This window comes from Mustela nivalis (assembly GCF_964662115.1).
Source record: "Mustela nivalis genome assembly, chromosome: 17".
Taxonomy (NCBI): domain Eukaryota; kingdom Metazoa; phylum Chordata; class Mammalia; order Carnivora; family Mustelidae; genus Mustela; species Mustela nivalis.
Window position 1 is genome coordinate 30,523,812 of NC_139036.1, and position 26,982 is coordinate 30,550,793.

General features: G+C 50.3%; 1 protein-coding gene across 2 annotated transcripts; it reads right to left on the minus strand.

The window, feature by feature from the left end:
* Positions 1-729: 729 nt before the first annotated feature.
* LPO (lactoperoxidase) lies at positions 730-25,895 on the minus strand (the record flags this gene model as incomplete). 2 transcript variants are annotated; one of them, XM_082705989.1, is made up of 14 exons in its annotated part: positions 730-1,997; positions 2,164-2,401; positions 3,313-3,486; positions 4,568-4,820; positions 6,921-7,081; positions 9,112-9,436; positions 10,881-11,087; positions 11,869-11,998; positions 12,311-12,428; positions 14,551-14,711; positions 19,061-19,148; positions 20,290-20,367; positions 24,388-24,726; positions 25,815-25,895. In XM_082705989.1, 12 exons carry the CDS (start codon positions 20,363-20,365, stop codon positions 1,790-1,792), a joined length of 2,139 nt encoding a protein of 712 aa, XP_082562115.1. In that variant the 3' UTR covers positions 730-1,789. The 2 variants fall into 2 exon arrangements, with proteins under 2 accessions (XP_082562115.1, XP_082562114.1); XM_082705988.1 differs by lacking the exons at positions 24,388-24,726; positions 25,815-25,895 and having other exon boundaries at positions 20,290-20,389.
* Positions 25,896-26,982: the final 1,087 nt, after the last annotated feature.

Here is a 26,982-nt window from a genome sequence, read left to right on the forward strand (position 1 = left end):
ACAGACACTGCGGTCACCAAGGCCTCACGTGCCTTCACTGCTCTAGCCAATGTCTGCTGTGTCCTCACTCTGTGTCAGGCCTGTGTCAGGAGTTGGGAGATGGAGGGGACACAACGCTGTCCTGCAGGAGAGAAAGGACAGAGGTGTGATAGGAAGGTAGGCCCTTCCCAGGTGATGGGGTGCCTCTGGCTCGGGCATCCCTGCAGCCTGGCATGGTGGCTCGGAGGCCCTCAAGAGAGCAGACTCCTCAGTCCTGGCTTCATGCAGCCAGTTTCCGAGAGCAGGGACAGCAGATGGCTGGCTGGGCCCAGGAGGACAGGGCCAGAGCTGAGGGAAGGGAAGGAGTTATTTCCCAGATAATCTTGCCTGGAGCTTGACCCCCTCTATCTGAGACTGGTGGGCTCCCCTGCGCCCCGTCCCAACTGGAAGCCTGAAGGTGCAGGATACTGAGGCTTGTGTACCCATAGGAGCCACAGACCACATTAAGACCTCCCATAACAGGACAAATACTCCACATTTCACTGATGCCAGAGAGGTGACGGGGCTTCTCTGAAGCTCAAAGACATAGGTGTGAGAGCTAGGACAACAGCCCAGGTCTTTGGGCTCCTGGACTCTTCCCAGAGGATGGCTAAGAGCCTCCCACCCCTACTCCACCGCTCAGGGGACCTGGAGGTGCCAGCTAGGCTGACCGTACCTGGAGGGTCATTTTATTTATTTATTAAAAAAAAATTTTTTTTAAAGATTTTATTTATTTATTTGACAGAGAGAGATCACAACTAGGCAGAGGCAGGCAGAGAGAGAGGGGGAAGCAGGCTCCCCCCTGAGCAGAGAGCCCGACACGGGGCTCGATCCCAGGACCCTGAGATCATGACCCGAGCCGAAGGCAGGGGCTCAAGCCACTGAGCCACCCAGGCACCCCAAGGAGGGTCATTTTAAAAGACATGAGTATATATTGGGTAGCAGTGCAAGGAATATTCTGGATATGCCCCTTCAAAGGTCTTATAGGCTCCAAAGACTGCCCTGAAAGAAGAGGGTAGTTCCCAGAAGGGTTTCTGGAAGGAAAATCAACTTTAGCTGTAGGTGAATCCAGGCTTGGAAGTCCTCCCTGTTTGATCCCTGGACAGCACCCCAAACCCTCTCCCTTGGCTCTATCTGTGGTCATTGTTTCTTTCCCCAGGAGCCCCTTGCTTCCTTCTTTTCTCTGAGAACTGAAATCTCCCCACAACATAACTTTTCACCCCCTAGACCCATGCACACAGCATCTTAGTGGTAACACATGTCTGCACTGTAAACCTCCAGTTACTTATGTGGCCGTGGTTCCAAGGTTGGCCTTCCGGAAGGGAATAGCGTCACTGCCACTACCTTCAGTCACCCATCAGATGTTTATTGAGCCTGTGCTGTGTGCTGAGCGTCATGCTGGGTGCCACAGGGGACACACGGAAGCAGACTGGTCTCTGGCTCAAGGAGCTTACAATATAGTTGTAAGAGCCCAACGGCCGCAGCCTCAGATGAGACATATTGCAGGGAGAGGATAGGAGACATTCTGTGGACCGAGGGGATGATGTGGGAGCAGTAGGATTCAGGTGGAAGAGCTGGGAAGGCTGAGGTGCTGGTCTTGGGCTTGAGCGCAGTGTGCATCTGGTGAGTAGAGAGAAACCCGGCTGGAAAGAAGGGCTGGGATGGGGTGTGGAGCTCTAAGGAACGGGGTCACCAAACTTGCTTGAAATGGGATCAAGGACCAAAGGGAGCGCTACTGCACAGTGCCACGGAGGCCAGGAAGCCTGGGTCCCTAATTCTCCACTGAGGCCCAGGGTGACAGGTCCAGCTTGTCAATGGCCGAGCAATCCACAAAGCCCTGGGGGTAGCTGTTGGCTTGGAATGGGTCGCGTGGGACCTTGGTGATGTGGGTGTTGTCACAGACCAGGCGTGAGAAGGACATTTTCTGGAGAGAGTCCCGTTGCTTCTCAGTGAAGACCCCAGGGTTCTCCCACCAGAATCTGCAGAGACAGAAGCGGGGTCTGTCCACACAGCCCCACTGGCGGCCCTCCCGCGCCCACTATGGTGAAGGGGAAGGAAGGAGGTGGCTGGGAACACGTGGAGGTCTGGGCCCCCCCACAGAAAAGGGTCTGCTCTCCCCTGTCCTCCTCACAAGATCTCACTTGCCTGTCTCCGTCACGGATTTGCTGGAACTGCTTCCCCAGGAGGCAGGCCAGGAGAGACCCCACTCGGCCCCTCTCTACCAGGGGCTCAGCAACGCCCCCAACCCAGATGTCAATGTTGTCAGGGGTTCCGTAGAGATCCAGTAACTTCTTAGCCAGCCTCCGGTTCTTCAGCACAGCGTTCAGCTCCTTCAGGGTCTGGGGCCGGGGGAGGTCACAGAAGCCTCTCCAGGAGTTGTACCCTAGGGCAGAGGGGCCGAGGCTGTCTCATCCCAGGGGCTTCTCCCCCACAACTCTCCTTGGGGACATACCTGCTCCAGCTCCACCGGCCCCAGAGAGCCTGGCCTCATAGCCTCGGGGGCAGGGTGGGCAGGGCTCCATTGTTTTACACTTGTGGTCCTTGAGGCTTGAGAAGGGTAGCAGGTTACACGGGGCTCGCTGTGGGCCCAGGCACTATGCCAAGCTCTGTACAAATATGTCAGCTGAAGAAGAGAGATGCTAAGTAACTTGCCCAACATGTCCCTAGAAATGGCACAGCTGGGATTTGAAACCCGGGCTGTCGGCTCTTAATTACTACATTAAATTGCCTTTTGTGGGCACAAAAGAAAGGTCCAAAAGTCATTGGTTTGTCTCTATTCTCCTTTCTTAATGTTTTTCTGGGATTTTTTAAACCAGCTTGACAAGTCAGTTGTTGGCCTCTTGTTCATCTGAGGAGCTCTGGAATGGTACTAGGTATGTTCTCTTATCTCTGCAGTAGGGAGAATGGAAGGCTCCATTTCACAGATGAACAAAATAAATTTTTTAAAAACTGGCATCTGGGGGGGTGCCTGGGTGACTCAGTGGGTTAAGCCTCTGCCTTCGGCTCAGGTCATGGTCTCAGGGTCCTGGGATTGAGCCCTGCATCAGGCTCCCTGCTCAGCAGGAAGCCTGCTTCTCTCTCTCTCTCTTTGCCTGTCTCTCTGCCTACTTGTGATCTGTCAGATGTATAAATAAAATCTTTTTAAAAATAAAATAAAATAAAAAAATAAAAACTGGCATCCCTGCTAAAGTTTTAGAATTGGCCAGATCCCCTGGGTTATAGAAGAGAGTCCCTAAGACCCTCAGAAAGTAACGAGAAGTTCCCTGGGCCAGGCGGGACCCCAGGCCCACTCACCAGGCATCCCATGGTCTCGGCCCCGCTGTATGTTGATGGCGGCCAGGTCAAAGCCGTGGATCTTGTGGGTGGGCTGGAAAAGCTTGTTGCGCAGCTCTCTTGTCATCATTTTGTTCTGATCCAGGAGCTTGGACTTCTTGGCCAGCAGGCCCCTGACCAGAGGGTCAATTCCACCTGCAAGGGAGGAATTGAGGCCATCCTGGGGGCGGGGGGTAGGGTGAGGCTGTCTTCCACTGCTAGCCCCTCCCTCCACCAGACGTTTCCTATCAGGTAAAAAGTGAGGCCAACTGAACATCTCAGGCTGGCAGCCGGGAGAGAAGAGCGAGGCGCAGCCTTCAGGGTGTGCTGGGCCGAGGGCGTCTAGACTGCCTGCTGGGGGTGAGGAGGGGCTGGGGAACGGACCTTCCTGGGATGATGGCAGGAATATAAGCTTCAGGAGTTTTCTGAGCTTGGGCTCAGAGAGTCGGCGCGTTTTCCTTCCCTGTGTTCCCCCGGGGGAACTCTAAAGCATGGGGAGAGGTAGCAGGAGGCTACAGAGAAAGTCCCTGAGTTGTCAGGACTTCAGCAAAGCCAGGTTCAGTGCAGCTCCGCCCAGCCTAAAGAGGAACTGGCCCAATCTTTGGCATTTGATGGAGGTGGAGAGTCGTAGAGGACAGCAGAAAAGAGTAATTTATTTACCAGACCCATGAATTCTTTCTGTAGGGAAGCCTGTGGCAGGGAAAGGTCAGACACCTTGGAGGCCAGAGGAGGAGAGAAAGAAGTATAACTCATTTATTGACCACCTCCTGGGTCTCAGAAACCATTGTAGTGCTCTCCACACCTGTGCCACATGATTTTTGTATATCCTACTGCTTGTGGGTACCATTGTGGTCCCTGTTTTACAGATGAGGAAACTGAGGCTCAATGAGGTGAATTCACTTGCCCAAGGTCACATAGGAAGGAAGTTCCTGGAATCTGACTTCTAAGCCAGGGTTCTCTAGAAGCAGGGCGCTGTGCGGGACAGCCAGGTCACAGTGCCTCCCTGAAAGGACATACTGTCTTTTTTTTTTTTAGGACTTTATTTATTTATTTAACAGATTGAGAGAGAGAGAGAGATCACAAGTAGGCAGAGAGGCAGGCAGAGAGAGAGGGGGAAGCAGGCTCCCTGCTGAGCAGAGAGCCTGACTTGGGGCTTGATTCCAGGACCCTGAGATCATGACCTGAGCTGAAGGCAGAGGCTTTAACCCACTGACCCACCCAGGCGCCCCAGACGTACCGTCTTTGACTATCCTCCAGGTGTTGAAGAAGAGGGTGTGAAGGGGAAGCTCTGCCTCTGGACCCCACGGCTGATAGTTCTCATCCAGGCGGGACACAGTTGAGGGGACCTCCAAGTGGCCAAAGCGGAAGGCAAAGGTGAAGACATTGGAAATTCGGGGGTCGGCAGATTTGTTATAGCCTTGGTATGGGGGGATCCACTTCTGCATCTCCTCACCGAGCACAATGGGTAGGTAGTCCCTAAAGGTGATAATCTGCAGGGGGAGAAACATCATGAGCCGAGGGTGGGAGAATGCAGAGACCTCTGCAGAGTGAGGCTGGAGGAAGCTGCATCAAGGGGACAAGTGGCCAAAAATCTAGGAGGGCAAATGGAAAGCAAACGTGCCCATTTCCCTTCCTGTGACCGTGGCAGACAGTTGCTAACTGATCATGACATTCTTTCTGCTGGCTGCTCATCGTCGGCCTCGAAACACGGGCCCTACTGATCAGTCCTTTGAATTGGCACTAGACATGTACTTCTTGGTCACCTCTGCTCCAGGTCTACGGCCTTGAAGCTAAAGTGACAGTCCTTGTGTGTCACTTGAACATAACGATGCCACATCATCCAACTTTTCCCCATAGAGCCCAGAGCAAAAGGAACGATGAACCACAGGAATGGTTCACAGTGTGAGTTCACCTCATCTCCAATTCTGAGACAAATGGTGCACCATGGAGAAGCAAGTTGGGGGGCTTGTTATACTCAAAGCAATGAGCTAACACAAACAGGAAAAAAAGAGAAAATCATGACACCACATAATGCAATAATTCTATTTTTTCTTTTTTCTAATCTTTGTCCATACGATGCATATTTTTACACACTTGTGCTCCTAGAGAAGACATACTTTTACTTTCTGCTTTTTCATTTCAAGCTTCTCATGTTTCTACCTAGCTCACCATTACTATGTATTTCAACCTGCATAAAATTCTCTTGCATTCACAGATCCTTTTCTTATTGTTTTACTTTTAGGTTGCTTCCAATTTGTTCAGCAGCAAAGGCTGTAGGGATTTCATCCTTGGAGCAGGTAGCTGCTTCTCAGACTCTGCAAGGTAGCTGTGGCATCAGACCAAGCTGGTTAGTCAGATTCTCACTCTCAGAAATTTTGGAGTTTTGGATCCCACAGTCCTGGACAGTTCACAGTGGCATCATTCAGAATAGCCCCAAACTGGAAACCATTCTAATGCCCTTCAGTGGGTAGATGGTTAAGTCAACCATTGAACACTGCTCAGCAGCAGAAAGGGAGGGACTTTACACCTGCAACAATCCCAGCGGACCTCAGGGGCATTACGCTGAAAGAGCTGATCTCAAAAGGATACAGACTGTTCTCGAAACAACGTAACTGTACAGACAGAGGGCAGACTGGTGATCACCTGCGGTTAGGGACCTGGAAGGGGGTGGGTGGGTGCAGCTCTCAGAGGGTAGCAGGCAGGAGACTTGTGGTGATGGCAGAGTAAAGTTTCTTTATTGTGGGGGTGATTCCCTGAGACCACCCATGTGATAAAGTTGCACAGACACACACACACACACATACACACACGACTGCATTTCTAACGGGTGAAATCTGAATAAGACCTTTGGTTTTTGTCAATGTTAATGTCCTGGTTTGTTTGTTTGTTTGTTTGTTTTAATTTGACAGAGAGATCCCAAGTAGGCAGAGAGGCAGGTGGAGAGAGAGGGGTGAGCAGGCTCCTTGCTGAGCAGAGGGCCTGATGCAGGGCTCGATCCCAGGACCCCGAAATCATGACCCCAGCCGAAGGCAGAGGCTTAACCCACTGAGCCACCCAGGTGCCCCAATGTCCTGCTTTTGATGTTGTACCACAGTCATGCAAAACATTAGCACTGGGGGAGGCTGCGTGCATGTGCTGCTTGTTTACAACTTCCTAAGAATCTGTACTTATTTTTAAAAATGCTTAAATATGTGCCCAGTTAATTCTAGCTAGTCAATCAGCCTATCTCCTAGCACTGGACGATGCCTGTGACCTGTGGCTTGGATGTGGAGAATTTACAAGAAGAGCATCCAGCTAAAACAGCTCGCCTAGCTGCTGTTCAACGGTCCTGGGCGTGACAGAGACTTTGGTCCCAGGAATGACACTGGAGTGACCAACATACAAATGACTCTCGGACACTCTGAATCCAGATATTTGTTTTGGGGCAAAGATGCTAAAGAAATGAAAGGGAGGGTGAGAAGCATGAGACAGTAGGAAAGAAGAAACAGAGAGGGAGAAGGGGAAGCAGAGGTGGGGGAAACAGAGAAGGTGGCAGAGCCAGGGGTGGAAGCCAGGTGGGCATGGGAGGCAGGGCTCCTGGGCTTCTGTACCTGCACAAAGGCTCCCAGTATCTTCCGGGCTTCCTGGTAGACCTTCTCTCCATCCCAGTGAGGGTTGAGTCTCTTTAGCTCAGTGGCCAGCCGGTTGTGCTCTCGGAGAAAGAGGGTGTGGGAAGTGGCCAGCAAGATCTGCTCGGAGGCTCGGGAATCTCCTGAAAGCCCAGAAGGCAGGAAGGTTCGTTTCCCCAGAGCAGTCCCAGAACCCAGTAATCTGCTCAAAGAAATAGATGATAGTGCCCCCCAAGGGCCCTTCTCCTAAGCCCCTCCTTATAGTTAACCTAAGGGAAGTCAAGTGGAAAAGGGATCAGGACGGGGAGTCACAGGTTTGAATCTCAGCTTCACACTCACAATTTTTAGCTGAGTCACTTTGGACAAGTTACTGGGCACTTCCAAGGCTCAGTCTGTGGGAGAATGGGGATAATAACGCTGACTGCACAAGAGTGTGCTAAAAACTACAGATGACACTAAAAAGGAAAATTTTGCTGATTACAATCCCAACTGCTCACTAATTTGTACTGCAGTACAAATTAACAGAGGCTTTTTGGTGGAGCAACTTCGGAAGTTTTAGGAATGCCAGTTTGAGGCCAGGAGCATGGGTAGGGTCGAATTTCTCCGTGCAATAACAGGAGAAGAATCTAGAAATGGGGGTCTTTGGGAGAAAGGAAAGAAAAGAGCAGTGGGGGTAGGGACTTAGTTAACTGGCAGAAGAGCAGGTGTTTCACAAGGGGACATTTTGTGTCCTCCAATCTTCAGGAAAAGTCTACTAAACTCACAAACGCTTGGTATGCACGGGTATTTTTATGGAAAACAGCAAAGGGTTTGGTTTTGTATCTGGATTGATGTGAGATATGTGTGAACATGGAATCCAAGAGGTTACCCAAGAGATCTGGGCCTATGGACTGGCTTTCTGCCATGTCTGTCTGGGTGGGCAGGGGGTTTGTCCTGCAGAGTGGATTTTTGGAAGAGGAAAGGTCTCCAGAAGTCCAAGGCAGAGGGCCTGAGGGCATATCAGGAGGACATGAGCCCCCAGAATGAACAGAATTGGGGGGCTTTGGTTGTGCGCAGGTTGTATAGAGTGGGGACTTTGTGTTGAGTTTATAAAAAACCTTAAAAATAGGCATTCCTAGGGTGCCTGGGTGGCTCAGTCGTTAAGTGTCTGCCTTCAGCTCAGGTCCTGATCCCAGGGTCCTGAGATTGAGCCCCGCATCAGGCTCTCTGCTCAACAGGAAGCCTGCTTCTCCCTCTCCCACTCCCCCTGCTTGTGCTCCCTCTCTCACTGTGTCTCTCTGTCAAATAAATAAAATATATTTTTTAAAAATAGGCATTCCTCTTAATCTAGAATCTCCTCCTCTAGCAAGTTATCTTAATAAAATTATTAAAAACGAGGGGCACTTGGGTAGCTCAGTCAGTTAAATGTCTGCCTTCAGCTCAGGTCATGATCCCAAGGTCCTGAGATCGAGCCCCACATGGGGCTTCCTGCTCAGCAGGGAGTCTGCTTCTCCCTTTGTCCCTTTCCTCCACTTGTGCTCTGTCTCTCTCTAATAAATAAATAAAATCTTCAAAAAAGTAAAAATTAAAAAATGAGTACAAAGATTCATCAACAAGGATGTTCATGACCTAAAAAACAGCAATAAATCACAGAAAATCTAGAATTATTTAAATGCTTCCAAGTAGGGTTGATAAAATAAATTATATGTCATGGAATACCAGGCAGCCAGTAAAAATCAAGTTGTAGAAGAATGATTAATGATGTGATATATTACATGAAGATATCAGGTTATAGAACATAACTGATTGTATAACCCCAATTATATAAAAACAGTGTAGAACTCTACCTATGATTTTTTCAAAAAACTCTGGAAAGATGGGCACTAAAAATGTTAACAATCATTATTGGTGGGTGGCGGGGTTTTGTGGATTTTATTATTTGTGCTTCTCTGAACTGATTTTTTTTTTTCATAGTGAATACACGTTCTTAGATTTGTTTTCATCTGGGCCCTTCTGCCACGCCTGAACCGGAGCCAGAGGCGGTGGCGACTTGGTGTGAGTTTTTTTTTCCAGAAGGCACAGGAAAAGAGGCAGTGGCAAAGCCTCTTTGGAAGTGCCTAGTAGCCTCCTGAAGCTTTTTTGGTGTCTCTCTGCTCCCAGTCCTTGGGTCCGTCTGTTCCCAGCCTAGACTCACCTGCCAGGAAGCAGGGCACTCGGGCGGTGGCGTTGATGAACTCACAGGGGCTTGGCTTCTTGATGTCGAAGGGCAGGTAAGCCAGTCCATGGTCACAGAACTCCTGGTTCACAGCCATGAGGCCCAGTGGGCTGCTGAGGTTGCGAAGGCGGCTGGCCAGGCTGGGTTCGGGGCCGTATACCAAGCTGGCGTCCAGGAAGGAGGTCAGAGCGTTGATCTGATCTCGAGCCAGGGACTGGTAAGGTGGAGTGGGGCAGACGAACCCAGCTCGGAAGAAAGGCATGCATTTTCCTTGAGTCTTCAGCTTGGGGTCATTGGGAGGGAACTGTGGAGAGATTGCGGTAGGTGACTGGGCAGAGCTGGCACAGCTGGGAACTGACAACCTCTCCCCAGGGCAGGTCTGGATGCGGCTGGCAAAGATGCTGACGGAGCCCTCCTGGAACCCTGAGACCAGACACTGGCTCCAGAAACCTCCTGCTGACATTGTACCTCCTGGGCCACAATGCCCTGAAGTTCTTTACATTGCCACCATGTAAAATAGGCTCAGGGGGATCATTCAATCTTTCATAGCAAAGCTTCCACATTTTTGGTGGGGAGTCCTGAGATCCCTGGACAGGGAAGTAAGACATGACCCAGGAAAGGCTCTCTTACTAATTATTACCAACAACAGCTACCATTTATTTATTTTGGATCTAACATGTGCTATGCATAATGCATACCTTTTCTCACTTCGGTCCTCAAAAAAGGTAAGGTAGATCATTCAGTCCCATCTTACAGGTGAGAAAATGGAGGCTCAGAAATGTTAAGTAATTTGCCTAGGAACTTAGAAACCGGAAGGGATATATGGGATTCAGATCTAGATTGACCTCAGTCCGCAGCTCATGTTCTTTATATCACAGCACATAACCTTGATTTGTTTGAGTGAATAAATCACTCTTCAACTGTAAAATCACAAATAAGAAGAAAATGGGGCACCATGGCAAGTTCCTCTCTCTTCCTGCTGGAAAGCCCCACGAATCCCGGCCCTGGCTCGGATTCACCCATCCAATCACATCTCTTTCTGGGAGCAGCCCTCCCAGACCCCACGGTGACTTACAGCAGTGTTCTACCAAATGAACTGTGTATCAAAAGCATCTCCCGGGGGCACCTAGGTGGCTCAATGGGTTAAGCCTCTGCCTTTGGCTCAGGTCATGATCCCAGTATCCTGGGATGGAGCCCCGAGTCTGGCTCTCTGCTCAGCGGGGAGCCTGCTTCCCCCTCTCTCTCTGCCTGCCTCTCTGCCTACTTGTGACCTCTCTCTCTCTGTCAAATAAATAAATAAAATCTTAAAAAAAAAAAAGCATCTCCCGGGGATCCTGGTATAATGTAGACTTTGTTTCTCTCCATCTGGGAGGAAGCTTGAGCTTTAATATCCCTAGTAAGTCCCTAAGTGATGCCACTGCTTCCAGGGCAGGCACGGAGATGACCCTACCCAGAGCTCCCCCAATTCTGCCATTAGCGATTACTTGCCCATTTCCCAAACAGGTCTCAGTCTTTGAGGAAAGGAGCAGTGTTTCATTCCCCAGCGCTTAGCTCACTGCCTGGCATGGAGTCGGTAATAATGTCTATTCATGGGATAAATGGAAGGTGAATGAACGGATGTGTGAGGTTTGGGAAGCCGTCAGATCAGCATTTGGGATCTATCCTGAGCCCCTGGCTGACCAGCTGGGAACGTCTTCCCTGTGGTCAGGGAGGTGAGAGGCTTGTCACTGACAGCCATAGGGGCCTACCATGATGGGGAAGCAGTTGTCTCCCTGGATACAGTACTTGTCACACTGGGCTTTGGAGTACTCGCTGCTCCCCAGCTCGGTGTCGGGGGCAAAGTCCAGGTCATGGTCCACGATTTGACCCCACTGCATGAAGAGCAACGATCTGTTTTGGTCCAGAACACCCTCCTCGTTCAGGTAGTCTACAATCTGGTTGGATACGTCTCGGGCCTGCGGACGGAGAGAGAAGGGCAGGAAGGATTGGAGGAGGAAGAGCTTTGAGGGGTCCAATTCAGCTGCGATTTACTGTAAACCTCGGGCGCAACAGTGTGTACCTGTGTCCTGTGTACCTTCCATCCCCATGGCAAGTTTGTAAAGTGGGTGGCATTACACTTGTCCTATAGGGGACGGCACCCAGTCCTGGAAAGGCCAGGCCAATCCCCAGCAGTCCTGCAGCTACCAAGGGGTGGGGACAGGACTGTGCACGGGTCTGTGTGACTTGATGGCTTGCAAGGCCAATGCCCTTTCCACGACGGAAGGAGAAAACAAAGTCTCCTGCCGTCAGTGTCACTGAGGTGCCAGGTGTCTGGCAATAGGAGAGGGGCTCTGGGGAGGGGCTGCCAACTCAGATGAGGCCAACAGATAGGACTTCCAGGCAAACAACAGCTGATGCACCCCAGGGGCGGGGGCGGGGTAAGCGCAGGCAGGATGGGGCAGGGAGGCCATCTGCCTGGGCCACCCCAGGGCATCTGGCCTGTGGGGCCTCCCGGCCGCGACCACCGCGTGGCTGGGCCCCGGGCTCTGCTGCCCTCTCGTGGCACTTTGGGGGAACACCGCCGGGAGCCCGTCCAAACCTCCATCTCCGCCGCCGCGGCCTCGCCTCGCACCCTCTACCCTCCCACCTCTTTTTTCTGGCATCCCGCGTGTGTTTGGGGGGCGCATCCCCACCCCTCTGACTGCCCTCCCGCCCCCTCCCATTCGGGGCTCGCGCCCACCCCCGGCCCGCCCTCACCAGCGGGACGGGGAAGCCGTTCCGCGTCCTGCCCGGCGTCCACCCGAAGGGCAGGGAGAGCCCGTCCTCGTACTCGGCCGGCAGCCAGCGCGCCAGCGCCCTGTTGGCGGCGCCCAGCGCGGGGTTCCTCCTGAAACCGAGCAAGACCCGCGCTCAGCCCGTGGGGACCTGTGTGGGAGCGGCGGGAGCCTCCGCCCGCGGGAAAGGGGGCGCGGAGGAGACGCCTCTTACATGTGGGGTCTGGGAAGGTCGGGAGGGTTCCAACAGAACCTTCCGGTGGGCCGCAAGCCCAGGAGGGTAAGGTAAAGGGGGCTCTGCCGGGAACGCCCCAGCCGCCCCGGGCCCCTGGGTTGGGCAGGGCAGGCGGGCGGGGCTGGAGCGGGTCCTCTGGGCATGGCCTTTGGGAGGGGTCGCCCCCCCACCCCGGCCTATGCCCGCTCACCTGTTATTACAGTCTCCTGTAATGGTTCGGTAAGGACTGTTCTCGTCACATTGCACCACCGGAACAGGGGCGTCACAGCCCACCTCCCAAGACAGTGCAGTCAAGTCCAGACTGGGGTCTGAAACAGAAGGGGCGCCAAAGCTGCTGAGTTCTTTCTCCATTCTGGGGCACTGGGGGAAGGCAGGACACTGAAACCAGAGGTCAACTTACATTTCTTGGAATACAGGTCTATGTTCTAGGGAGGTAATTCTTGGTTTCTGGTTCAATCCTGACAACTCGCTAAAGTAGAATTTTAATTCCCATTTTGCAGATAAGAAACTGAGATCACAGTGCTGAAGAGACTTTCCCCCGAGGCCAAACTGTTAATTGTGAAAGTTCCCAGAATTGTTAATGATTCTTTGTTTTTATCAGGTCATTTGAAAAAACAGACCTTTCTTTTAGAATGAAAATGCCCTTGAGAGGTAGAGCACCATTAGTCTGAATTAGTTTGGTAAGACTGCTTTTCTTCTAAAGGGAACCCTCCTGCAGCCACTCTGGAAAACAGCATGGGTGTTCCTCAAAAAGTTGAAAATAGAGCTACCCTATGACCTAGCAATCGCACTACTGGGTATTTACCCTAAAGATACCAAATGCGGTGATCCGAAAGGGCACGTGCACTGGAATGTTTATAGCAGCAATGTCCACAACAGCCAAACTATGGAAAGAACCTAGATGTCCATCAACAGATGACTGGATAAAGAAGATGTGGTATATATACACAATGGAATATTATGCAGCCATCAAAAGAAATGAAAACTTGCCATTTGCGAAGACAGTGGATGGAATTACAGCGTATCATGCTGAGCAAAATAAGTCAATCACAGAAAGACAATTATCATATGATCTCCCTGATTTGAGGAAGTTGAGAGGCAATGTGGGGGTTTTGGGGGGTAGGAAAGGAATAAATGAAACAAGATGGGATCAGGAGGGAGACAAACCATAAGACTCTGAATAACACAAAACAAACTGAGCGTTGCTGGGGATAGGGGGGTAGGGAGAGGGGGGTTGGGTTATGGACATTGGGGAGGGTATGTGCTATGGTGAGTGCTGTGAATTGTGTAAACCTGGCGATTCACAGACCTGTACTCCTGGGGCTAATAATACATTATATGTTCATAAATAAATAAATAAATGACTACAATACCTAAAAAACAAAAACAAAAAAAGATTGCTTTTCTTCTAGAGCTTCACTCACATCTGAAGTACCAAGCAAGCCGGAATCTAGATGAGGAAGATGTTGGGAAGGGACAGGGAATTTTCAAGTGAGAAGCACGGTGGTCTTGGAAGGAGTAACATGGTGTGGGGGCTTCAGGCATCGAAGGCGCAGATCAGAGGGAACTGCTAACCTAATGCAGCCTGAGAGGCACCTGGGTGCCTGGGTGGAAGGGAGGCAGGGGAACCTGGTTCTGTGGGGGCTTCGTCAGGGGACCATCTGTGAAGGGTGGCGGGGGCTGGGGTTCAACCTGCCCCTCCTTTGGAGTCTCATAGTTTCAAAATGATTGCTACTTCTCCCCACCTTGTCCCAGTTTCCTTCTTTTGGAACTTTGGAATATGCCCACGTCCTGGGCCAGTTATCTTCCTGCACTTGATATTTTCTCAGGGAGAACCTACAGCCTCTTCCTCCGGTTGGGACCAAACCCCTTCCTCCATGACCCTCCAGGAACTGTGACATTTGGTGGGGCGGGGTGGGGGGAGGCGGGGCGAGGGGTTGGAGGAGGTCACGCTCAATCCACTACCTCATTGTTTCAGGTCCTTACCCCAAACAAGAGGGAAATCTCATCTCCTGTGACATAATCCCAGTAAATCCCCCTGATCAGGTGGTTTAAATGTCTCCTTTACAGGCCGTAGTGGTGGCACTGTGGTTTGGGACAGGGAGCCCATGTTTATTGACTTTAGAACTTCCTCTGGACGGAGGCTTACAGATGGCATTATACAAAGAGCATGAATATCCCCTCATTTGGAGTTGGCAACGTGATCGTGCTGGGCCTGGGCTCCTTTCTCTGCAAAACACACCCCACATTGACATAGCTTCTTCTCTGTCCCTCCTCGCCCTGCAGGTCCATGACTCTGAGAAGGGAGAGCCGGGAGGGCCCCTCCTTGGAGGTGCTCCTAAGAGAGGATGCAGGTTTTGGAGGCTTCTGTTCTCTCTTACAGAGGGATGGCCCCTTGCTGCCATCAGAGGGTTAGTGGGTTTTCTGTACCTGTGGCATTGGTCAAGGCCGCTTTCTGCCTCAGTCTCTTTAAGGACTCCTCCCACACCTGCCCAATGCGGATGGCTGTGCGTGCCCGGCCTTTGGCATGCTTGAGGTACTCGGAGAGCTGTCGAGTGGTGGGTGCCTCGGAGCTCATGGCCGTCTTCAGCCTACAGCAGAGAGCAATGGGAGAGTCATGACCGGACCCCGCGAGTCAGACCCTGTAGAAGGGGCGTGAGGGGACGTGTGGGGATGTGGGCAGCACGCAGGAGACAAGCGCTCCCTGAGTTCTTTTCTCATTTTCCTTTGGATGCCTCTGGAAAATCTCTTCTGGGAGGAGGAAGCTATAGTGTGTCTGGTTCTGAGAAAGGGCAGAGAGCGGGAGCTGAGCGCTTCCTGAATGAGAATCAGAGGGTTGTAGCTGTGCTGGCCGGGTCAGAATCAACTGGGGGAAACTTAAAAACACCCAGACCCACGATGTACGGGTTCAGACTGAGGAACTCCTGCCATGTGGCTGTGCAGACCGAGAATTCTAGAACGAGCAAACCTGTGGGCCTGTAGTTCTTCCCGTAGAAACACCCCCAGTTCCATATGGCCCTAGAGTCCGAGTGGAGTTTGTTTAGATGTGGGCTGTAGCACCTCGCCTTTTATGGACCATTTTTGGGGCAAGATGTTCAGTCTTTTATTCTTAATTTCCCGTGTGTAAAACGAGAAGCCCAAATCCCTGCTCCTAAGAAACACATGACAACACAGAGATGACTGAGCACAGGGTGGTGTCAGAAAAGTCCCTCCGTGAGAATCCACGACCCCTTCCCTGTGCCTCAGTCTCCTCAGGGGGGAGAGGAAGCGTTCTATGAGAGGATGTCCGTGGCTCTGAGACTGAAATCTTGGAAGTGGCTCACATTCTCCAAAAGACAGCTCTGCTTTTGGGGGGACGGCTCACTAGCTCCAATACCTGGGCTGCCACTCATCAGGTTCTTAGCTATTTCAAGAGTGAGGGGCATGGTGTCTCCGCTGAGGGACTTCCTGGGCTAGTGGGAGAGGCACAAGGACAGCTGTGATAACTGGGCTCTCATCAGCAGGCCTACCCCTGACCAACTTCCCCCAACCTCAATAAAATAGGACCCGGGAAAAGAAACGAGGCTATCTTGTGGCTGCTGTCGCAGGGACAGCATGGCCCAGTAGCCCAGAGTGCTGCCCTGTCCAACATGGTAACTGCCAGCCATGTGTGGCTATTTAAATGGAACTTCATCAAAATCAAGTTGAATTCAGCTCCTCCCTGGCACTAGCCACATTTTAAGTGCTCAGTAGCCATGTGTGGTTAGTGGCTCCTGTACTGGATGTCCCAGATATAGAACATTGCATTATCCTAGAAAGTTCTAGCGACCAGCCCTGGCCTAGAGTTTGAGCTTAGGAAACAAGATTTGAATGTTTGGCTGTTTTGACTCTGTTTTGATGCCTGCCACTTTCTAGCTGTATGCCTCCGGGCAAGTTACTCAACCTCTCTGTACCCAGCTTCCTTATCCCTAAATGAGGATAATGACAGTAACCTTAGGTTGAACCGTGCTATTTGATCATTTTGCCCTCAACAACAAGCTACTTGACATCGGTGGAGTTAGCACTGCATAGGGTTGTGGGGAGGAGGGAGCGTAAAGCTGGCATAGAATAAACAAACCCTCATGCATGTTAGCATCAGTGCTACCATCCTCATGAGCCAGGACCCAAAGGGACCCCCCACCCCAGAAACAAGGTGGGCTGCTGAGCCTTGTAGGGCTCTGCCTGGAAGGTCTCAAGCAAGGTTGTCTGTGCTCCTTCACGCTTCCTCTGCCCTGAGTTGTGTGTGGCTCTCCTGCCTGAAGGCTGAACCCCGGGGCACTTACCCCCTACTTGGCTAGGGCCTGGGCTCTTCGGGAGCAGTCAGGGTGTGGGGAGAATTCTACCCATCTCCAGGCCCGCACCCTCACCCTAGCCACCATGCCCTCCCACCCGATGGCTGCAGCAGCCTCCTGCTCCCATCCCTCTCTTGTCTCCTGTCCATGCCCCACACAGCCGCAGCAGGGACCTTTTGAGAAGGAAAAACAGACCACGTCACTCTGCGTAGCAAAGCCCTTCATCGGCTTATCCTGGGGACATGGATGAATCCATGAGGATTCATGGAGCACTGCACACGTGCTCCTAACGTTGCAGAACATCTTCATCACCCCCAAAAGAGACGCTGTACTCCTTAAGCAGTCACTTCCCGTTCCTCCCCTGCTCCCCCTTCCTCACCGCCCCCTCCCCCAGCAACCACTGATCTGCTTTCTGACTCCCTGGCCCTCAGGACCCGCCTCTCTCTCTCACCGGTAGATTACCGCCTCCACCAGCACTGGCCCTCTTAGCCCCCGAAACCTCTTTCCTGCCTTAGCACCTTTGCCTTTGTCCCTCCCCTGCCCGGCTCTCTACATGGCTAGCTGCTTCTCATCCTTGTCAGGCTTCCCTGGTCCCTGACCTCCAGCAGCAACCTTTGCTCTGTGTATTTCCCTGGTCCTTTTCACAAATCATGACTTGGATTGTTTGTGTTCGTGTCAGGAGAGGTTTCTGTATGATCCTTTATGTCTGAGGCTCCTGAGTCCAAGAACTAACCAGTGGGGATGAGTCCCAAAGCCCGGCCAGTCGTCCTGTGCACAACTTGCAAAGGAAGTGAGGAACTCTGATGTTGTGGGTTTTACTCTAGCCCCACCTTGGGGCGATAGAAGGGTTGAAGCTAAGCTGGGAGAGAATGTTCCTTTGGAGGTGGCTGCTGAAGTCCCAGGTACTTCCCTGCTGCCAATCTGGGGCTTCCCCCTGTGCTTTAATTCTGGTGACAAGGACCTGGTGACAAGGAGGGCCTGACTGTGTGTCCTAGAGTCATGGCCAGTGGTTGGCACCTGCTCAAAGAGCCCCACGGGATGGTGACTGTCACTATGCACCTGAGAGAAAGCGTGAGCCAGACAGGGCAGCCCTGGGCAAAGTCTACATAGCCTCTGGCCACGGAGCAAAGCCTTTTGTCTTCTAGAGCCTGCTCAAAAGGGACCTGTCTCATGAGGGGCCTGGGAGGTGAGACCTGAGCCAGATGTTTCTGGGTTGAGGGTTGGAGCTGTAGGCTACTGGCCAGAGACTTCTCTGGGTTAGGCAGCTGGCAGCAGAATCTCCCAGAGAGCTGACAAGTGCCCCAGGTGGGGAAGACCCTCTGTCTTCCTCAAGGCACTACGCTGTGAGGTGACTTAGACCTTGACCTCTGGTGTCTCTCCCCCTTTCCCCAACGTAACCCTAAGGAGTCAGACACCTGTGCTGGGGGAGAGAGAGGAGCCCAGGAAAGAGAGGGATCTGCAGACTGTGCTCCCTTTCTCACTCTAAGCCTAATGCGGCCCCGAGCTGAGGGAGGTGAGATGCTCTGGATTTGTTCTCCTTATGCTGACGTAGGAACTCCTGAAGGGACACTGTTCTTGGGACTAGAAGTGATGACAGCACGTATTGTCATCTAAAAGTCAGCAGAACAGGGGGTGCCTGGGTGGCTCAGTGGGTTAAGCCTCTGCCTTCAGCTCAGGTCATGATCTCGGGGTCCTGGGATCGAGCCCCACATCAGGCTCTCTTTCTCTCTGCCTGCCTCTCTGCCTACTTGTGATCTCTCTCTCTCTCTGGGTCAAATAAAAGTCAGAACACTTAATGGGACTGCTTAAGAGTTCATTCAAAGGCCAAGAAGGAAGGAAGCCCCAATTCCAGCACAAAGGGACAGCAAGAGGAAGGAATAAAGTTGCCTTCTGCTCAACACAATGGTTATTGTTGGTCTGCCTTTAGCTGGCTGGGCTTGGTGAGGGCAGGGACCCAGCCGGCACAGCCCGCAGAGCTGGGGTCGGAGATCCCAACCCCACCTGTGGTTGGAGGGTGGCTTACTCTGCTGGTACCCTGTGGGGTCCCCAGGCACCCTCGGGTCTTCTTATGGGGTTGGGGTGATGTGACCCTAGCCACCCCGGGTGCAGCTGCTGAAGGCTCACATCTGAACCCGTCTGGTGTGATTACTGAGCCAGTCCTTGCTTAACTTCCTCCTTTGAGCTCCCCAGCTCGTCCCCTCACTCCATTCACAGCTTTCCTGAGAGCATGCCTTAGTAAGACCGCCTGTGTAGGAACCCACGCGTCAGATTCTGCTCCCAGGGAACTGGACTTAAGTTAGTCAATGTTAGTTGAACGAACAGAGAAATTCTACCTACAAGCTTGCTGAGACTCTGGAATGCATGACCCAAGGAAACACTGGGCCACGCGGAAGAAAGTCCTTACAGGGTGAGATTAGACATCCTCTTCAAGGTGGTTAATGGGCTGAGGATTTTTAAGACTCTAGTGGGCTATTACTCCCACTTGGCACACACTACAGGCCAAGGAGGTGGGGTGAGGGTAGCACAGCTTGTAAAAGGCTTTGCTTGGGTTTGTCAGGGCTGGCCCGGAGGCGCTTGTCATTAGTTAGAAGCCAGGAAGGGGAGGTAGGCTGTGTGTGCATCTCACGTACCTGATCCGGGATTCCAGAAAGGCCTTGTTGACTTGGACCTTGACCTGACTCACGGCATCAGAGATGGCAGCAGTCGTGGTGGTCTGTGCTTGGAGAGGGAGGGGCAAAGAGCCAAGTATCTGACACCATTCCTTTGAGATACCCTCTGCTTCTGTCTCCCTCTTTCTCAGCCATTACCCCCACCCCTCAAATCTGGGCAGGCAGAAGACCGAGATTAGGAAACATTCACAAGAAAGAGAAAAAGCACAGAATGGGACGGATATTCTCTGGGCCTTGCTAAGATGTCAAAGTCGCTCTTCAGGAGTCCACTAGAATACCCAGAGATGGGACTAAGGTGGGTGACCATTCAGGTTGGCTCAGGCTACTGGGCTGTGGGGATTTTTCTGGTTCTTGGTAAGATAGATGCTTAAGCGAGTCCATCAAAGGGCTTGGCTGATCAGGGCCCTGAGGTACAGAAGGGGATGGCACAAGGTAGAGGAAGGATTTCTTCTTGTTTTCACTTGTATTGCCCTCTAGTGCATGGGAGGCAGGATGCATTCTCTGAACAGGGAAGTCTGGTGAGTTAAATGGTGTCCCACCCCAAATACATGTTCAGCCAGAACCTCAGAATATGACCCTATTTGGAAATAAGGTCTTTGCAGATGTAATGAATTCGGATGAAGTCATAAAGGTACAGGATTAGGGTAGGCTCTAAATCCAATGACTAGTGATATTATGGCAAGAGGAGAGGGCACACGGGATTCACATAGGTGTGGGAAGACAGGGACAGAGACTGGACTGCTGCAGCTCTAGGCCAAGGAGTACAGAACTTGCTGGAGCCACCAGAAGCTAAGAAGAAGGAAGAAAGGATTCTCCTCTAGAGCCTTCAGAGGAATGGGACTCTGCTGGCACCTTGAATTTTGGATTTCTAACCTCCTGGACTATAGGAAAATAAATTTCTTTTTTCTTTTTTTTTTTTTTTTAAAGATTGATTTATTTATTCCAGAAGTGGGGGAACGGGCAAAGAGAGAGGGAGAGAAAATCCTGAAGCAGACTCCCCATTGAGCGTGGATCCTGGTGGAGGGCTCAATCCCAGTACCCCGAGATCGTGACCTGAGCCAAAATCAAGAGTCAGCCACTTAACCAACTGAGCCACCCAGGTGTCCCTAAACTTCTGTTGCCTTATGCCACCCAGTTTGTGGTCCTTTGTTTCAGCAGCCCCCAGGAACCCCATATAGGGAGACACTTACCATTTGCAGCCAGTGCTGCAGTCTGGAGCAAGGTCAGGGAGGCCAGAAGGGCTGGGAGATGGAGAAGGACCCGCATTGCTGAAACGAGACCCAGGATCATATGTGAGCTTGCTGTGTTCTCACAGGAGGGAGTGAGTCACAAAAAGGGGATGGTAAAGCAGAGAAGGCCCAGGGACCAGCAGATGCCCTCACACTGGAGCAGAGAAGGGGAGACTAACTCAGCATCTACCATCTGTGAGATCCATGCCAGGTACTGGCACACGTGGGAAGAAGCAATCCTGGAAGGGAAAGAACTGGGGCTTCAGGGTCAGGACATCCTGAGTTGCGTACTTCTGCATTTGCTATCACTAGCTCTGTGACATCGGGCAGGCTACCTAACATCTTTGGGCCCCTGGCCTACCAAGTGAGGGAGCGAGACCAAGTGACCCAGGATGTCTGACTCTGCCCTGACAGCCTGTGACCGGAGATCCTGCACCTGTGGTGACAGGTGTGAGACATGCTGTTACCAAACCTGGAGCAGGGCTTTGGAGTTCCCCTCCCTCCCTCCCTCCCTCGAGGATGTATTGCATCAGGGAAGTGTGACTGAGAAGCAGGCATTCAACTCCTCCCTTCTGAAACCAGCAGGGGCTGCCCCTTTCCTTAAAGAGCCAATTTAATGGGAGCACAGGAATAGAAGTCGTGACAAAGCTCAGGGCTTACCCAAGCTCATAGCTTGTCCCAGGCTGCCTGGAGAGACTCCAGCTCTTAGATGAACCCCTCCATTGTAAGCTTTAACCCTGAACCTGAGTCAGACTAAAATTCGCGCAGCCTTGTTTGCTGATGAGGGGCTCTGGGGCTTACGTAGAGTGTTCATGAGGTTTGGTGGAATAGAACCAAATATCTTTCAAGGAGATTCTAGCTCTAGCCCAGAGAAGAGCCCACGGCATGCAAATGGAATGATGCCGTGTTTAGACCATACTGGCAGACCTCTTCGGTTTCACAGGTGGGCATGGGTTCTCCCCTCCATGTGCATTCCCTGGTTGGACTCCAGAAACATACGAGGGAGAGCATCTCAGATTGGCTACCCCCTCCATAGTTGCTTGAAACTCTCTAAGGGAAACTGTGGCTTCCCTAAGGGAAACTTGCCTGAGGGGCCACCCCGCTGGTCTCCTGGACACCCACTGATACACTCCCCTTGAATTAGACCAGCCCAGAAGAGAACTGTGTATCTAGACAAGGTAATTTTGGTCTAACACTCCCCTAATATTTCCCTCTGTCCTTCTACGATTCCCCTACCAACTTTTATCTTGTTGAGTATATTTTTTGTAAGCTAACTCTAGAAAAAAAAAAAAAAAGGTATGAGTAAACACCTTTCTGGCCAAGATTCTCCTTGGCACTTTTATTTTTTTCCAAAAGGAGTTCCCAAATGGCTTGGGATCCTGCCTTACACTTCTACAACCCCAAGTAGAACCACAGTCCTTCCCTTTGTGACTCGAGGGGACCACTGAGCCAGCAGAAATCTGTCCTTTAAGGCACACAAAAATGATGGTTTGGGAGTAAAAAACAACAACAACAACAACAACAACAACAACAAAAACCAGTACTATATATATTTTTTATGAGACTGAACTATATATATTTTTTAATTCTGGTAAAAACACATAGTATAAAATTTAGTATCTTAACCATTTTCAACCATCCTGTACAGTGGTGACTAGTATATTCACGATGTTGTACAATAATCTCTAGAATTATGTCATCTTGCAAAACTGAAACTCTATACCTACTAGAAACCAACTGCTTTTCCCTCTTCCCCTTGCCCCTGGCAACAGCCATATCGTTGATTTTTTAAAAGGGCTGTTGGCCACACAAGTATTCATTACACGACTCTTTCAGTGACTCGTAATAAATTAAAAACAAAAAGGAGAAGGTCCGTCTATGAAAAAGGGCATCATCTGAGATAGACTGAGGAAGAAAAATATAATAGCTGAAGACATGACAGTTGAGAAATCTGAACAGGGAAAAACAACCTCGGGGCTTGTTTCTCTTTTCCTTTCCTTGGGACCCCCTTCCCTCACTGGGAAGCAGGGAAAGGACCTCGAGGCCAAAGTCAAATTGTTTTCCATGTCTTGGCCAACTTCCCTGGTACGTGTGAAGGAAGGATGTAGGGCAAAAAGCAGACCCAAGCAAATGCAAGTTCATGCCACTGCATGGGAAAAAAGCTGTGCTAGAAGATCCTCAAGGATCTTTGAACGCCTGGAGGGACACTGTCTACAGCCAGAGCCAAGCAGGACAGAGGCAGGAGGACTTGGAGCTTCAGAGTGTAAGAGGCCAACCAGAGGCTTCTGTGATGTTTGGATATTTGTCCACATTCTTATCATCATGCTCAGTGAAGAAGCATGCTCATTTCCTAGTCCTTTGGAAGCCTGGGGCCTTCCCTGTGACATGAAGCATTATCTGGAGACAGAGTCATAGCCTCTGCTTCTCTAATGGCAGGCTGACCGATGAATTATTCATTCTTCAGCAGTCAGGCCAAATGCCACTTTCTCTGTGAAGTGAGCAGACTTCTCCAGGCAAAGTTAGGTCCTTCACCTTCCCGTCCTCCTGTACTCTACTCATATCATGTACCTCTGTTTTCATCAGACCATGAGCTCCTCAAGGGCTATGTCTTATTTACTTTTATTTTTTTCCACACCCAAGCATACTGTTGGTACATAATAGGTGTAGGTACATATGCTGAATGAATGAAACTCCTAGGACAGAGAAGGAGTTCAGCACCTGGAGGGTGCAGAGGGCGAGGGTGGTGATGGTCCCTTAGCCTACACCTTAATGTGCCTACTAATCACCTGGGGACCTTGTTAAATGCATATTATAACTCAGAAGGTCACAGAAGGGGCCTGAGAGCCTGTACTTCCAACAGGATCCCAGGTGATGCTGATGTTGTTGGTCTGCAGACCACACACTGAGTACCAAAGCCTTCCAGAGACAGGCTTTCGGATTTGCTGAGAAGTCACTACATTACACTGGAATGTAGAAAGGCATGAGAAGGGAAGGAATTAGTGGGATTCTTTTCCATGAGTGACAAGAGCTCTGTTGAGGGTGGTGGGTTGAGCCAATAGGAAAACCAACAAACACAATCACTCCTTGAGCAGCTCCAGGGTCAAGAGGGAAACAGTGAGGAGAAAGTTCTTCTCAAGATCTCTTTAGGAGAAACAATCCCACACCTCAGCCACAGGGTTTTGGACATTTGATTACATAAAACACAGTAACATCCAACCACTCCATTCTCCCAAAGTGAACCCCATTTAATATGACTGCAACTCATATGTCTGATTGAGATTCAGGTGTACACAAGAGCATTGAAGACACCTGGGACTAGACATTCAGGGATAACTAGGTGTTTAGATATGTTAGAAATAGCAGGTCTGCGATGCTGGAAACAAGATAAAGAGCTAAGAGCCCCAACTTAGGGAACCCTTAAAACACTGCACAATTTTCCCTCTAGAATGTCACAGGATATCACCTTAGTCTCAAGAACACCATACAGAGCACCATTCTGTTACTCTTCATCCCCAACTCTCTGTGTTATCTCTTAGGCTTCAGTTTCTTTCTTTCTTTCTTTCTTTTTTTTTTTTTTAAGATTTTTTATTTATTTATTAGAGAGAGACAGTGAGAGAGAGCATGAGCGAGGAGAAGGTCAGAGAGAGAAGCAGACTCCCCGTGGAGCTGGAAGCCCGATGTGGGATTCGATCCCGGGACTCCAGGATCATGACCTGAGCGGAAGACAGTTGTCCAACCAACTGAGCCACTCAGGCGTCCCTAGGCTTCAGTTTCTAAAGAGGATGGATGAGAGGTCTCTGGTATCTTCCAGACCTAAAACTTTACGATTCTGTGACTGTTTTCAGACTCAGAAAAGCTGCCTTGCTCTACCATGGATTTAGTCACATTCTCCCTTACACCAAATAGGCATGAACCACCATGGCGGCAGCCAAATCTGGTGCCAGATATTACCCAAGGAGGACAAGTCCCAGTGCAGTACCAAGCTTTCTGAGAAGGCTTTAGGAAATTTCATCATCAACTTTGTAGAAATCAGGAAAGATTAAAGTTAATGAGTCTTACCTGCCAAACGCCTTGGCCTCTGGTGGCAGCCACGGAGTTGTTCTGCTTGGAGGAGCTGATGTTTTATAGCTTCCACCAAGAACTTCTTACTGGGAAAGGCCCAGAAGGAAAGGTTTTGAGGGGCTGATGTGACTAGGAGGAGACACTCAGGTTCAGCAGGAAACACCCTGCGGCTCCAGGCGGATGCACGAGGAAACTGCGGTGATTGGTCGATGCAGTATCACTGGCCCAGTAAAGCAGAACTTCTTCTTCCCATTTTTGAGGTTAAATACATCATCCTCCTGCAGTCGTGGAAGGTAAAACTCCAAACTCTGAGCTCTCCGTGGGATCCGAACAGCTCTTAAGAGAACAGAATTCAAGAACAACTGAATTGCTCTCTTTCCCAGTCACTTATTCACTGTCTTTTGATCCCTTCTTTACTTTTCCCTATTCTTTGTAGAAGCCGGTAGATTTGTCTTTTGGATTTAAAACAATTAAAAAATGCTGACTTATTTTTTTTTTTCTTCTGGTCTAAATTTCAAAATACTGCCCCTGTTTGAGCCACCAGAGGGGTTCAGAACTCTGGACTTGTTCTCAGCGTGGTAGATTATAAGTCCTTGCTTCTGTCATTATATGGCCCCTGGGAGTCGTTTTACCCTCTGGTATGTCACATTCTCTAGTTACAAAATTGATAGTTAAGTCAGATAAAATTATTAAGGTGGCCCATGAAAAAATACCAGTATCTGGAAACATATTGATTTAAAGCCTAAATATAATATTATATACCATCCCTACTTTTACAAGTTTGAAACTTCAAGTGCATTAGATCCACACAGGAAGGAAAAAGAAAGGTTCAGAGAAAATGAAATTTCATCCAGATGTATTTTACAGACAGATGATTTATTTATTTATTTATTTATTTATTTTTTAAAAGATTTTATTTATTTATTTGACAGAGAGAAATCACAAGTAGGCAGAGAGGCAGGCAGAGAGAGAGAGAGAGGAGGAAGCAGGCTCCCTGCCGAGCAGAGAGCCCGATGCGGGACTCGATCCCAGGACCCTGAGATCATGACCTGAGCCGAAGGCAGCGGCCTAACCATTGAGCCACCCAGGCGCCCTATTTTTTATTTATTTTTTTTTAAAGATTTTATTTATTTATTTGTGAGAGAGAGAGAGAGTGAGAGCGAGCACAGGCAGACAGAGTGGAAGGCAGAGTCAGAGGGAGAAGCAGGCTCCCTGTGGAGCAAGGAGCCCGATGTGGGACTCGATCCCAGGACCCTGGGATCATGACCTGAGCCGAAGGCAGCTGCTTAACCAACTGAGCCACCCAGGCGTCCCCAGACAGACGATTTAAAGCATAAGCTCTTTATGAAATTATATCTTGGGTCGAAAATACTCTGGGAGATTGTCAGAAATTCAACAACCAAACGTGAAACTCCTGGGTTTACCTTCCAAAAAGTGATATCCCTTTTCTCCGGCTGATGGAGTGCAGTTAAAACCTGCTTCTCTTGGGATTTGCTCAGGCAAATGAGCTGGGCATCTCGGAAAAAGGCAGCTGTCCAGGAAACATGAGTGAGGGACGTCAGGCTCTTCTTGTTTTCTTTGAAAGACATTTCTGTTCCTCAGCCAAGCATTGTTTCTCTTGGTCTGACCATTCCCTGAACTTTGGGGCTTGTTTCTCAAGGCTCTTGCTTCTGAGATTCATGCTTTATGGGTTAACAAAGCTGTGTCTTTATATGAATCTTGACCTCGTTGGTTTTGATTGATTTCGAGATGGAACTTTGGTCTAGAAGACCTATGGGATAACACCACTTTCCTAAGTGCGATGATATAGTGAACTGCTGGAGTCAAGGTAACAGCAAAAGGCAGGTCTGACTGTGCCTGGCTCTTGATCATCTTATAACAAGATGTGATATTTTCTAGACCTGACCATTTTTGTAATGGGCAAGGATGGGGCAGTGTCAACTCCAGACCTCTATGACCCTTCCTCTGTTCTCCGGATGAAGCATACCTGGAGCCAGTCACAGGGACGTGTAACTGTCCTGTGGTTAATTTGTGTCTTCAGAACTTTGCTGTCATGTGATGACATGTTTTCACGGAGTTATCTCAATCTAGTTAAATCTGTTCAGCACAGCTAGAGGTCTCCCTACTAGGGAATGGCAAAGTGGCCTGAGAAATGGAGACTGGAGGACAGAATGTCAAGTAGAGGGGCACCTGGGTGTTCAGTCATTAAGTGCCCGCCTTCAGCTCAGGTCATAATCCCAGGGTCTTGGGATCGAGCCCTGTGTTGGGCTCCCTGTTGGGCAAGGGAGCCTGCTTCTCCCTCTTCCACTCCCCCTACTTGCGCTCTCTCTATTGCTGTGTCTCTCTCTGTCAAATAAATAAATAAAATCTTGAAAAAAAAAAAAAGTCCAGTAGAAAGCTATAAAACCCAACGCATTTTCATTTATAAGCGCAGAGATTCCAAGATATTTTAGTAATAGAGCAGCAGCAGCTGGGAGTACCAATGGAGATAGAGTCCAACTGACCTCAGACATGGTTGGGTCACCTTTACCACCTTCCAGAATTAGAATTCTGAATGCTGCATACCAAACCTTTGGCTGGGGCACCTGGGTG